Here is a 13,123-nt window from a genome sequence, read left to right as displayed (position 1 = left end):
CGCTCGTCCACGGCCGGCGAGAAGAGGCGGACCCGGGGGCCGAGCAAAACGGCGCCCAAGTCCAAGGAGTTCATCGAGACCGAGTCTTCGTCTTCGTCGTCTTCCTCTGACTCGGGCTCCGAGTCGGAGCGGGAGGAGCGCCCGCTGCCCAAAGCGCCGGCCGCGGCGGCCGGGGCCGAGCCGCGGGCCAAGGACTCGGGGGGCAGCGCCGCCCCCAAGCCCCATGGTGGCTGCAGTGCCTTTGGCTCCATTAATGCCAGGACTAGTAGTGAAATAGCAAAGGAGCTGGAGGAACAGTTTTACACCCTGGTTCCTTTCGGTAGGAATGAGCTCCTGTCTCCTCTGAAAGACAGTGATGAGGTAAAGTCGCTGTGGGTCAAAATTGATTTGACTCTTTTGTCCAGGATTCCAGAGCGCTTGCCCGAAGAGCCGCTGGCAATGAGCGCCGGAGCAAACGAGGCGGCCAGCCTTCAGCAGACTAGTAGCGCTGACCCCCCCGCAGAGAAGGGTTTACCGAAATCTAGAAGGAAACGCAAGGTGAGCCGCGGGGCCGGGGGCGGGGGCGGCCGCGGCGGGGCGAGCAGCGAGCGGGGACGCTGCCCGCGCCTCTCCCTCTCCAGCCGGCGCATGGCCGCGACGCCTTGCGAGGAGGCGATGACGCTGCCGGCCGCCTTCGCTTCCCTCGCTGTGGTGCCCGCAGCCCTCTTTTATCTCGGGGCTGCTACACGTAGTAGGAAAAAACCAGAGCGTGGCTCGTCGATGGCCCCGTCTCCAGCAGCGCCGCCGCAGCTGCATTTTCTGAGCTGTCAGGGGTGGCAGCTTTCCCCCCACCGAGGGTCCTCTTCCGCCCCAAGGCCGCAGCTGTCCAGCTGCGCCAGGTTGCTGGGCTGTTGGTACCAATCTGACCCCAGAAGTCTCTCCGAACTGGAACTGCCACCTGCCCAGTTTCTGGACAATTTTACTCTGCAATCGTCTGTTGCCTTTGGAGCTACTGCGCAGGCTGATCTGTCCAGTCCTTGGGACCAGCTATCCAAAGGGGTCTTTTTTTCTCTCTTTTTCCATTTTTCAGCCCTTTTTTTAGTATCTGAAATGTAGTAGCCCTCTTCTGGCCACTGGTAGAGCCATAACAGGAAAGCCTGCTAAGCTTTGAAATGCATTTGTCTGCATTTTCTTTAGCACGGAAGTAATTCCATAATACAAAATGATGGGGAACAGGGCAAGAAGGCTCAGAGAGTGGCCAAAACAAAAGATTTACCTTCGTGCCTTTGGAAATGCTAGCGTGATATTGGCAGGCTGTACACCCAGAAGAAAACAAGAGGATATGGAAGAAGAGCCAAATAAATACAGTCATTCTAACAATGACTTAATTTTACTTTCTCTGGCACGAACTACTTGTATTCGTCTGTCTTGAACCACTGCTGTTGTTGATGTGTTGTTGTTAGCAATAAAATAAATACAAGACATTGCTAGAGTATCAAATTGCCCCACAACCTGGAATAAGACCTTCACTGTGACAGTTACTAGGCAGACTCAGAATATATGGCACCCCTTCCCAAAAGATTTTTAAGAGTAAGACTAATAAGAAAGGAATCTCAGGCATAACTAAAATTAAAAGAGGTCGTTATCACTTCCATCCCTGTCATGACCTCAAGAAGACAAGCAAAGTAGAGACAGAAAATGATGGTTGAGCATCGAGGTATGGGATGATCTTCACTCCTGCAGAGTGTGAGCTGCAACATTAACCCCGTAGCAGCAGCCACAGTGGCAGCGTGTAACACAGGAAATGTTGTTGCCATGCAGCAAAGCAAGAAATACAGCAGAATCAACATATAACAAGTAAAAATCAGTCAGTACTGGAAACTGGATAACAGTTAGTAGTGGAAATGGATGTGGGAGGCTGGGAAAGCAGGGCCACTGGGAGACGGAGACAACATAAGGAATTTCACATGAAATCAAATAAGGGCAGGAAACATGGGCTATGTTCATACTACTAAGCCAGATAGGGCCAGGGTAGAGAGTTCCAAGCAGCAGCCTACAATCATCCATCTTGCTAAATTGTTAGCATGCGTGGTCTTTACCTGGGCCAACTTCTGCTTTTCCAGATGATATCTGGCCATGGCTCAGCACCTCACAGAGCAGGGCCCATTTCCAAGAGGCAGTCTAAATATGAACACTGGTTTGAAGGAGGGAAGAGTTGAGCCAGGTGGATGTGAGTTGTGCCACGCTGGCTGGCCTCAGGGCCAGTTGCTGGCCTGTTGGATTTATGCAATATGGCATAGGCAAAGTCTCCGGTGCCAGGAAAAGAGAGGGAGAAACTGAAGAGTTGTGAGGCCAAGGATCAGGCAAGAGAAAATTGCACAGGAGATGGGCAAAGAAGGCAATATAAGGGAATAATGTCCTAAAGTGGAAGTGGCTGAAACAATTCAAATTTTATATCGTACTCMTGTGTTTACAGACTGGCTCCTTAGATTTTCATTTTTCAGAACATGGGCCAGTCTTCTGTAATACCTGTTAGGTATATCCTCGAAGAAGGCATCATTGTTAATACCAAAATACCAGAAAATCTCAGCCCCTGAGTTATCAAAATGTTCTTGGTTCTATAGTAAATCAAAAACCTACAGGATTATCATTTTTCTCTTCATTCAGTGTGAGAATGAGGAAGAGTACAGAGACATCAAGAAGACTCATTTAGAACGAGAGAGTTCTTCACGATTAGCTGCTTCTGCTCATAGCACCACAACAGCAAATCACTGCAATATGAATGAAAATAGGTAAGCATTTCCTTCTTATTTACCACTGAGCCATACAACTAGTTGCAGTTTAATGCCATGTGTTCTTTTTGCCTTTAATAGGATTTATTTTTTAATTATCACATTTTATGTTGAAAAATTGCCCAGTGTATTCTCCTTTCTTCTTGTTTAATGAACAAGTTTGCATCTCCTGACACATTTATATGCTGGCATTTTTGTTCTATTGCACAAAGAAGTTGTGAGTTCAAGTGTGAGGCTTGTGGAATAAATAATCAYAGCTAGAGCAGTGCAATTGTCCAAGACGTATTCTGAAACATTATGCTGTAGACACCATATGTTGTAGACATCAGTTCATGTAGGTGACCATATTATACGCTTTTTTTCCTTACAGTGTTAGAAGTTTCAAAATTAGAGTTTACCTGTATGTCTGCGTTTATCTATAAACTCTGTGGAAAAGGTCGAGAAAAATATTCGTAATAATGCCTGCAATCCAGAACGGATTAGATTTGCACATTTTCAAGATTACAAGCAATTTATTCTGTGTAATTAGCTGGTATTTTAGAACAAGAAACTTAGGCTTTAAAAACAGTCAAATTTCCAAAGGATACTGCTATCTGCTGGCTACCTACGCATTATTTTATGTACATAGACCCCTATCAATGTCAGATCAATTATACTGAGTTTCTTCGGTGGCTTCCAACAGTCACACTTARTTCTTAAAGTTCTTAGAATATGCTGCTTTGTACATGCTGTTCATCAGTATTTCAAAAAAAACATTTTCTGGTAGTATCAAGGTAACTCTTGTGATGAAATTTCTAAAATGAGAGAATATTGATATTTGTTGTAAGAGGCTTTTCTATTGTACTCATCACTGATGAGTTTCAGCAGCTCATTAATACTGGAAAAAGTCATGGAAAAAACTAATACTAATAGTGCATATTCAGAAATATGCATTCAATTTCTTTGTCCTCATGTGTGTTTCATAAAGTGAGAACAATACATATAACAGTTTATTTTATTGTGGCTGATTGTGTGCAGACTTGCCATTCCTGTTACCACAATATCATATGTTTTATGTCACATTCATTTTCAGGGAATAGCATGGTTGTCATAGCCTACTGTGTCACAGGGTTAATTCTACCCTTCCTGGAAGCAGTACAATAATTTGTGTTTTGCTTGACATTTTATTCAGTACTCCTGGTAGTAATTGCACATTAAAGAAACAACAAAGAAGGTCTTAAATGCTTGTTTGCCTTCTAATTCTTCCCTAGTCTGTCCTGCTTCTGAGATGTTTATGTGATTTATGCTACTGTAGGACATGACATCAAATGCTAATATTCCCACTGCTCAGGAGGGGCTACAAAGGTTGCAGCTAAACCGACAATTCCCATGTCAGGAACCCCTGTCCCTCTCATAACAAGCAGGTCCTCACGCTGGCTTGTCTCCCCTCTAGTTATGCCAAAACAGCTGTCTGTGTGTAGCTCACTTGTAAATTCACTCAAGAAACTGAAACTTTTCGAAGTTTCCAAGAAACTTTTGGACCAAGCTTTTATTACTCCTCTTCCAGTGCAGCCACACAAACATTTTTGTCAGCACAGCTGGGGGCTGGTAGCAAAGAGAGGAGCAAGAACACCTGTACACATGAGTATTTTATACTGTGGAAATACAGCCTGAGGCACAGGCTGAGCAAGGCCCTGTTCGACATGAAAGCCTGCAGGACCCTAACTATCTTGCACCTAGATCAGGTGCCACCACCGGCCCAGTCCCTGCAGACCAGAGCTCACTACAGGATAATTTCCCCAGYTTCTCAGTAGAATAAGGCTGACTGGGATGCTGCAGTTTGACTACTCGCAATGTGTTTAGGTTGGCCCAAGCAATGTGCCAAAGACCATGAAGAAGGTCTGCAGCACAACTGGAAATTGCACAAGGTCTAAGCAAAACTTCTGGGTCTGTACTTTGACAACGATGTATGAACATGGCTAACCAAGGCATGGTTGTATGTTTGAGAAGAGGGAAAGAAATGATAGCATCAGCCTGCAAATTCGAAACAGCACTTAATATCTTATTTTTATTAGAGGAGGAAAAAGCACAGTTGTCCATTTTATACACCCCAATTCTTGCTTTCATAAACAGCATCTGTCATTAAAGCAAAATGGTCCATGTTATACGGAGTACACTATGGGAAACAGAGAAGGTTCTGAGTTATGATCAATGACTTCTCTCATAGCTAGTTTTTTAAGGACTTTTAATTAGCTCTATTCCTTGAAATGATGTGGTGAAATAAAGTATATTTTGTACCATATTCCTTTTTGCCATTCCATTAAGTATATACTGTCTAATACATTAACTATAAAGAAGTGAGAATTGTCCATAAAAAATAATAGGCTGGATAAAGAGGAATGTGACAGGGAAAGGTATAGTGTTAAAATAGTCTGTCTGACCTGAAGCACAGTTTTAGCCTTAACGTAAACTGTCTCCTTAAAAAAACTCTTACTTTGTGCGCATTGTTTTAAAATTTTCAGATAAATATTTTCTTCAATTTAGTTCATCCARAGTTTGTTTTTGGACATGTTTTTATTGCCTGTCTGACCTCTTCTCATCCAAAGCTTCAGTTAAGTAAATGAAAGCTGAAAATGCTGTCTGTGTTATAGCTTTCTTCTTTAGAAGATGGAACGGCTCACATTTTTCTGTGTCTACCATTTGCATATGTTTCCCTTTGTCTGCAGTACCAACCTGTCTTTCTTTGTCTTCAGGATCTGTATCAGATTAGTATAAACAGTGCTACCAAAGGCTGGCTATTGAGCACAAAGACAACCCAGTCAGCTTCGAACACATTTCCTGTTTCAATTCACATATGGTTTTATCACTATGGCTTATAAATTGTCACCTGTAATGGTGAAATAGGGCTCCATAACCTAAACTTACACCTCAGAGCATAATCTTCTTCTCCAGCTATCCCTTAAGAGATGGTGAGCAAGGGGCCATTTATCTCTGTATTTTTTTCAAGCGCCCTGAAACAGACTTTATATTAACTCCAGAATTACAATTTGCCTTGAAGGGAAAGAAGAGAAACATGATCCAAATTTGTAAATGAGCTCTTGGTCCCAATAAGCTTGTTTCCAGATACCAATAGACTTTATCCTGCCAGTAGGTTTTAAATTCAAAGTTTTGGTAATATATAAAACATTTACCTTTCTCAAAGCCAGCTTTTTGACACTCCATTACTGTAATTTCCATTTCCAGCTTGGCAATACCAATAAATAAAAATGAGAAAATGCTTCGGTCACCCGTCTCTCCACTCTCTGATGCATCAAAACACAAATACTCGAACGATGATTTAACTTCCTCCAGCAGACCTAACGGCAGCAGTCTATTACCTTCCATCTCCTCCAGTAAAAAGCATAAGGGTGAAATCCAGTCACAGCCACATGCCGGAGACTTCAATGTAAGTTTATATTGTTGTTCACTAGCTGTATATTTTTCATTTTGTACTGCAGTCCATGCTAGTTTTGCAGAATGTTATGCAAAAAATTGTAATAATGAATGCTGTACTGTAAGTTCCAGTTTTTCCATTTTCAAATATAGCAAGGCACAGAAGAAAGGAAGACAGGCAGGCCATAAAGCACCAAATACTCAACAAGGCTACATAAGCAAAAGGTAAAAGCTAATGGCCCAAAACAAATGTATTTAGGCCTCTAGGGAATAGCTTGGGCATGATGCAAGGCACCTCCATCCAAAAGTGGTGTATTAGGCCTCCACTCAGATGCTGCCTAACTGTGAGTGTGCCTGAAGTCAGACAATCCTACATGTCTTACATACAAGCTTTTCATACTCTGCTACTTATTCTTGCCACTGATGAATAGCTTAGCACTAACCTCACAACTCAGCCTCATCAGAGCCCAGGGATTCATCTCATCTGAGACCTGATCTAGTAAGCGTGTCCAGAGCATCATTCCAGATAAGGCTATGGATGAAATCAGGTGGTGTACACTGCCTTCAAAGTACAGAGGGAGAGGGAGTAGGTGCTGCACCCCGTTTATGCCTGGGTTCTGTGATTAGGATGTTGAAGTGGAGTCTGCTACCACTTTTGGTTGAGGGAATTCACATCTCTATCTCTCACCTCTCAATGTAGTACATGAACTCCCAGCCTATAGGACATTGTGGGTAAATCAGCAAAGGGGRAATATTCTCATGTCCTCTCCCTGAAGCTGTTCTGCTTTGTGTGGAATGTCTAGCACAAGCAGTACCAACATATTGATGTTCACTGCTAGAGCATCTGCTCAAAATAGTAAGGCACTCTGCTGCTGCTGAGAAGGCCCATGTTCCTTTCGTTGCTACAAAGGCTGTTTAGATGTTTTATCCAGTATCTATTCATTGTTTAATTACTTGCTATTTGATAGTTAGGAGGCTGCAAAAGCCTAAGTATTACAACAACTTTCAGGCAAACAAATGAGCAGAGTTGTGGCAGTGTTCTCTCGCAATCACTTTTGCTGTGGGGATAACTGGCCCATATAGGCATATGCCTAAAAGCATGTATATCTATTTTTTGAGAGTGGAGAGAGGTGGTAGCTATAATTTTAATTTTAGAGTTCTTTTTTTAAAATGAGTTATCATAAGTTATGTGTTTCAAGGCTGTCTCACAGATGCTTTTAGTATATTGAAATAAAATTAAGTACTCAAAATATGCCATAAAAAGACATTTTTAACATATTGTGGTAATTTATCATTTTATGGATTAAATATAAATTTTTAAACATTTTAACTTTTAAAACCTAAGTTTAGAGGTTTATAACACATTCAGAATTATAATGATATGATTCTTCACAGGATATCTTGAAAACAATTTAAATCCCTTCACAGACAAATGTGTTGGAAATCAAAAGTAAAAAGTGATTGCTTTATGATCCACACCCTTAGAAAATGCGTTTCACTGAGATTTTTCTGCATAGCCTAGCAATGCACCATTTGGTCAACATTTTAACAACCTTGCAATAAAATTCTTACATATCTGGTTATTCATCTGAAAACTTTAGCCTGCTAAACTGATCTGGACGTGCCAAATAGAAGATGAGTGCTCCTGAACTATAAATGTTAACTCTCACAGAATCACAGAATTGGTAAGGTTGGAAGGCACCTCTGGAGATCATCTAGTCCAACCTCCTTRCTCAAGCAGGGTCACCTAGAGCATGGTAGACAGGGTTGCATCCAGGCGGGCTTTGAATATCTCCAGAGAAAGAGACTCCACAGCCCCTCTGGGCAGTGCTTAATGATCCTTCCACAGGATCTAACTTTGTTTTTTTCAGTCTTTCTGTCTGGTGCCTAACTGTCATGCCCAAGTGATCATTTGATTTTTTCTCAGAGATCACAAGCCAAGGAGTAGCTTTTATCTCTTTGAACTTTTTGTCCATTTTTCTATTCCATTTCCTTCTTGTGTCTGAAAGAGATGCAATTGTGTTTTCTGGAAGTGGTTATTAACCAAGGGCAACCTGGAGCTCTCTGCTTTCCACTGCACCAGCACATGGTAGCCCACACTGCAGGTTGCTTGGTGGGATGAAAGGCACATGAGGCCACATGAAGAACATTAACTCCAACAGACACAGAACAGGGCTGCAGCTGCAGGAATGTGCAACATCCTCTTTTCAACGTGTGGACCTGCCAAGAGGCATGTGCCCCTGTTGTGGCACAGAGCAATCACCTTTCAAGCTGATCAGGGGCCTAGAGCAGAAAGAAATGGGGACCTTGGGCTGCAAATTCACACCACACAGACACATTAGCAGTGCAGTGAGAAACAAGAGTCAAACAAGAGAATCTTGCTCTTCCACAGCAAGGTACAATGCTAGCTTGGAAACTGAAGAGTAGACATATAACTTGATCTTCTAAATGACCACAACAGATGTATTATTTAATAATTTCACTTACTGTGCTACAGAGCCTTTTGATAGTTACTAATAGCTCAGCTCCAGTTCTTCAGTATATCACACTGAAACTCTAGCCGTTTTCAAAGCGCTCTGAGCAATATCTGTGAATTTGTGGCCATTGGTGACAGGACAGTTATACATACTCCCTGCTGAAATAGTAGGAAAACTAACTGGCAATTTACAGCACAATGCAAAGATGCTTCTGTTGTTTATTAGTTGCTTTTTTGAAGTTAGTAGCCAATTCCTCAATGTCTCCCCTGTTGTTTGTTGTCTAGAAAGCAATTCACATCAATTCAGAAAATGTTCTTCTCTGCAATAAGCCACAGTCCCAGACAGAGCCTTGGTCACCTTTGTCCAGCACGCCCAGGGACTGCAGAAGGACAAAGCTTATCTTTGATGATATGTAAGTACAGATGCCTTTAAAATAAGGAGAACAAACAATGTCATTTTCTGCTTTGAAAGAGAAAAAAAAATAAATTTGTCCTAGAGATATGTCCAGTAATATTATAGTAATGCTGTACATTGAACAGTGAATTAGACATACTGGATACACTCTTTAATTTATCTTCATAAAATAAGTCTGTAATTGTTGGGAAGCTGTGATGGCTCACTGTTCCGTAAGGGCTGGGGAGCTGAGGGGAGTAACACAGCTGGCAGGTCAGGGTCCTTGCTAGCCAGGCACTCATCCCACCTCACCGGAGTGAGGCAAGCAGGGCAGATTCGGGGATGATAACCAGGCCTAACCAAGCGTCCAGATGGTCAGCAGGGCTGTGATGATGAGGCATGTCTGAGATCAAGCTAAGTCAGGTGGGGAGCAGGATGGATGAAGGTAACCAGTGTCAGACCMAGCCTAGTGACTGCCAGGCAAGTCCTGAGTAACAAGGCAAGTGTGAGGTTAAGCTGAAAAGATGTCCCAGCATGGTCATGGTCAGATCACAGTCCAGATAAAGAGGCCCAAAGCCATGCAAAGGCGTAGCTGTAACAGGCACACCTACCATGTAGCTTGGACAGGGACTGGAGGCCCAGGCCTGAGGTAAATGGGGCTCCTGGGCCGACAGGCAGAAGGCAGAGGCATCAGAGAGGTTGGCCCTTCAGGCCTATGAATGCCCTCAGAGTCCCGGCATGAATTCTGCACACACAAACTGCAAATATATATACAAAGCCATTACAAGGCAGAGTGAGGGGGGCTGTCTTCCTAGGTGTCTTTGGGGCAAGGGGAGAAGATAAATGGGAGCATGTAGACCTGAGCCTTGACAGCTGCTGCTATTGTTGCTATTGCTGCTCAGAAAAAGGTGCATTCATGAAGGCAGGGGAGCAGGAGGCAGTAGTGGTTGGTATGAGTACCTGGAGGGATACCTGCCCCTCCCCACCTCCATGACATCCTTCAGACATCCCCTCCTCTGGAAACAGTTCCAACTTGTAATTGTCTTTCTTTTGGTTTTAGTAAATTAAAATTCCTAGTTCATTTCCCAAGATGATTTATGATGTGATATTTTTTAGATAAAATATAAAGTTGAAAATGAAAGCTGGAATCCTAGTATCTAGAAAAGCCACACTCTTTTTGCCTGATGAGTCTCTGGCCTAGAAATCCAACTTTTCTGGCTTGGCTAGAACAGAAGAAATTCTGTTTAAGCTATGTCTCAGACTGCCTGGAGTGAATGCAGCTCCATAAGCCACCCTTCATACACCTAGGCTTTCACCCACAACATCACTCACTCTTATGTACCTAGGGGAACCTGGGGAAAACAACCTATTTCCCCAGGAACTGAATTCTACCAGAACTGTTATTTTTAATAAATAATAATAAAAATTATAAGGTTTCTTCACACCATCTCCAGATAATATCACCAAGAGAAACCAGTTTTCCTACATAAAGAATAAATAAATTCCMACTGATTCAAAAGAAGGTATCTGTTTTATATGTCAAGAAAAGAAGGCTAGTGAGATTCATTTCTGAGGCCATTCATGACAGTCATAAGGAGATCCAAGCTGAATAAATGTAATCATTTTCTCTGTCCCTTTTGTGGAAAACTCTCCCTAGTGTATATATTCTGATTTTCCCTCCTTCTTTACTTCTTTCCATGCTATTTTTTCCAATATATTTATTCAACAAACTCCACCAAGGAAATTTAAAACTGTTTAGAAGTACTACCTAACTCTTCATATTTCTTAAAATGTTTTATCATCTATAATTTACTTGCAACTGTTGAATTTTTCTGCATTTTAAAGATGTATGTAGGAAACAAAAGGCATCAGTGTATCTGATAAAACTCAGAATGTAGGAAGTGCTCCTCTGTATGGATTAGAAGAAAAAATACTATGAGGAAGAGCTACAATAGAACTATTGTATCTTCATCTGATTCTCCTTCAACATACTGATGAAAAAAAAACAGAGAAACTATTTTTTTACCCTCTATAATGCTGTCACAGGAAAACTGCTTTTTTTCAGTGTCTCTATCATCTAAGAGGCTTTTATCACTTGCTTTCTCCATTAGTGATACATGTGATTTCTCTGGCAGGCATCTTCAATAAAACTGCTTCACCTTTTGAAAGAGAGATACAATAAAACTGTTCATGTATAGTGCCTTCCACGTAGAATGACCCCAAGCAGTTTGTGGTCCATAAAAAAAAAAAAAAAAAAATAAAAAAAAAAAAAAAAAAAAAAAAAAAAGAAAAAAAAAAAAAAAAGAAAGGCAATCTAAAAAGCCAAATAAGATAAGATACAGAAGTCAAATATGTCTTAATTTGCCATTAAAAAACAGAAACACTTAAATGCCTGTTGTGCTAACTAGAGAAGGGAGATTTTCCTGTACTACAACTGTCATCCACAACCTGTATCTAGGAAGCACCACCACAATACCAGCTGTACTAAACCAGTACTCTGAAATTGCTGTGTAGAAAGGTCACTGAAACATAGCACATTAGACTGGCTTCAAATGTTGGATGTCAACAAATTTGACTTACGTGTTAGAAGGATCAAATTAAACATGGCAGCCAGTGTCTTTCAAATTCTGCACCACAGTAGAGGATTTTGAAGAAGTGCGATACAGTGGGTCTAAAATTATCTAGTAATCCTAATGGTAGTGTTTTGTCCAAAATGAAACATGTGAAGTATTTCATCTCTTAATCCGTGAAGTTCTGAATTATTATAATCCAACCATCACTTTAAAGTCTTCATTTTAATCAGATTCTACAGTTTGAATAGACTAAATCCTTTATATTTGACTTAAAAAAGCATTTTTTTGACCAATCAGTATCTCATTACATTATTCTCAACTTATTTTCTCCAGATCATTGACAACAGCTGTCGCTGGCAATAAATTAGAACACAAGCAGGTCAATAAAAACTATATCTTTCTTGGCAGAGTGCTATACACACTTAAATTGCAATACAAAGGTAAATATAGCTGAGTCTTTTAAAAGGCAGGCAAAATCCTATTTCCCCTAGTTTGCCATTGTTTACTTTACAAGATTTGGTTGATTTTTTGCCATTTATGACTGTATGAAGGTAACATTTTTAAGGTTACATAATAATGCTTCAAGCCAAATTCAGGTCTACTGCAATTCCACTGAATGATAGAGTTCTCAGTAACTGCATTTAGGAACAAAGTCTGTTGTCCTTGAAGTGATAAGCACAAACATGCTGTGGGTGCCTGAGGGCACAGTCCCAGACCCTCCTCAAAACACTGCATATGTGGTATGAAAAGTATAGAGCGTACCTAGCTTTCTAGTTCTCATTTTGATTAAATCAGAACTTGTTCCTCAGGATTATTTTCTCACTTGTATTATGGGTTACCCTTGTAAACTTGTTTCTTTTTCCATTTACATTTCTTTTCCTTTTTTTCTTTTTTTTTCCTAGTCTTATAGAAGCAGGATAACACATCTTCCTCAGCAATTTTCAGGATTTTGTTTGCATTTTGTCAAATGTTTGTTCCACCTTTTTAGATTTCGGTGCTGTAAAGCACCCACCAGCTTTACATTGCCCCAGCTTTAGGGTCATATCCTGCTGTGAGATAGCATTCACGTTTGTTTGTCTACAGGTAAACCACATACCCAGGAAATGTTCCATCTGTAAACAGCATAGAGCTCATAAACACCTCAAAAGATAGCTTCTTGGCACATCTCTTAGTTTTGGCTTGGACCCCAAATCTCTCATTATCAGTCTCTTCTTTCAGGTTCATCTACCTCACAGTGGAAAGAAAAAGGCGGACTTTGCTTGTGACTCCAATACAAGATCTGGAATGCAGCTCACTCTACTTTGCCCAAAATGCTTCAAGGAGTCTTGGTCTTCTGAGATATTTGGAGAGACTTCTGTAGCATTGAGAACATCCTCAGGACCACAATTAAGGAAAAAAGCTGGGGTCCCTTTCCCATCAGCAATCTAAGAAATTACTGGTCATAATACTGTGTTCATCACAAATTCACAGGCTTACTTTGAGTTCTCCCAATTTCTCG

At 41.3% G+C, this 13,123-nt stretch overlaps 1 protein-coding gene across 1 annotated transcript in view; it reads left to right on the top strand.

The window, feature by feature from the left end:
* The window catches only part of AFF3 (ALF transcription elongation factor 3), a 277,596-nt gene that overhangs the window by 240,310 nt on the left and 24,163 nt on the right, over window positions 1-13,123 (top strand). The window contains exons 12-15 of the mRNA XM_085321605.1: window positions 5-537; window positions 2,647-2,771; window positions 5,994-6,195; window positions 8,944-9,071. Of these exons, the coding sequence (XP_085177731.1) occupies window positions 5-537; window positions 2,647-2,771; window positions 5,994-6,195; window positions 8,944-9,071 (988 nt within the window). The remainder of the gene's footprint in view (window positions 1-4; window positions 538-2,646; window positions 2,772-5,993; window positions 6,196-8,943; window positions 9,072-13,123) is intronic.

This window comes from Rhea americana, unplaced genomic scaffold (assembly GCF_003343005.1).
Source record: "Rhea americana isolate MKP2758 unplaced genomic scaffold, rheAme1 scaffold_7, whole genome shotgun sequence".
Classification (NCBI taxonomy): domain Eukaryota; kingdom Metazoa; phylum Chordata; class Aves; order Rheiformes; family Rheidae; genus Rhea; species Rhea americana.
This window is presented reverse-complemented; position numbering and strand designations above follow the sequence as displayed.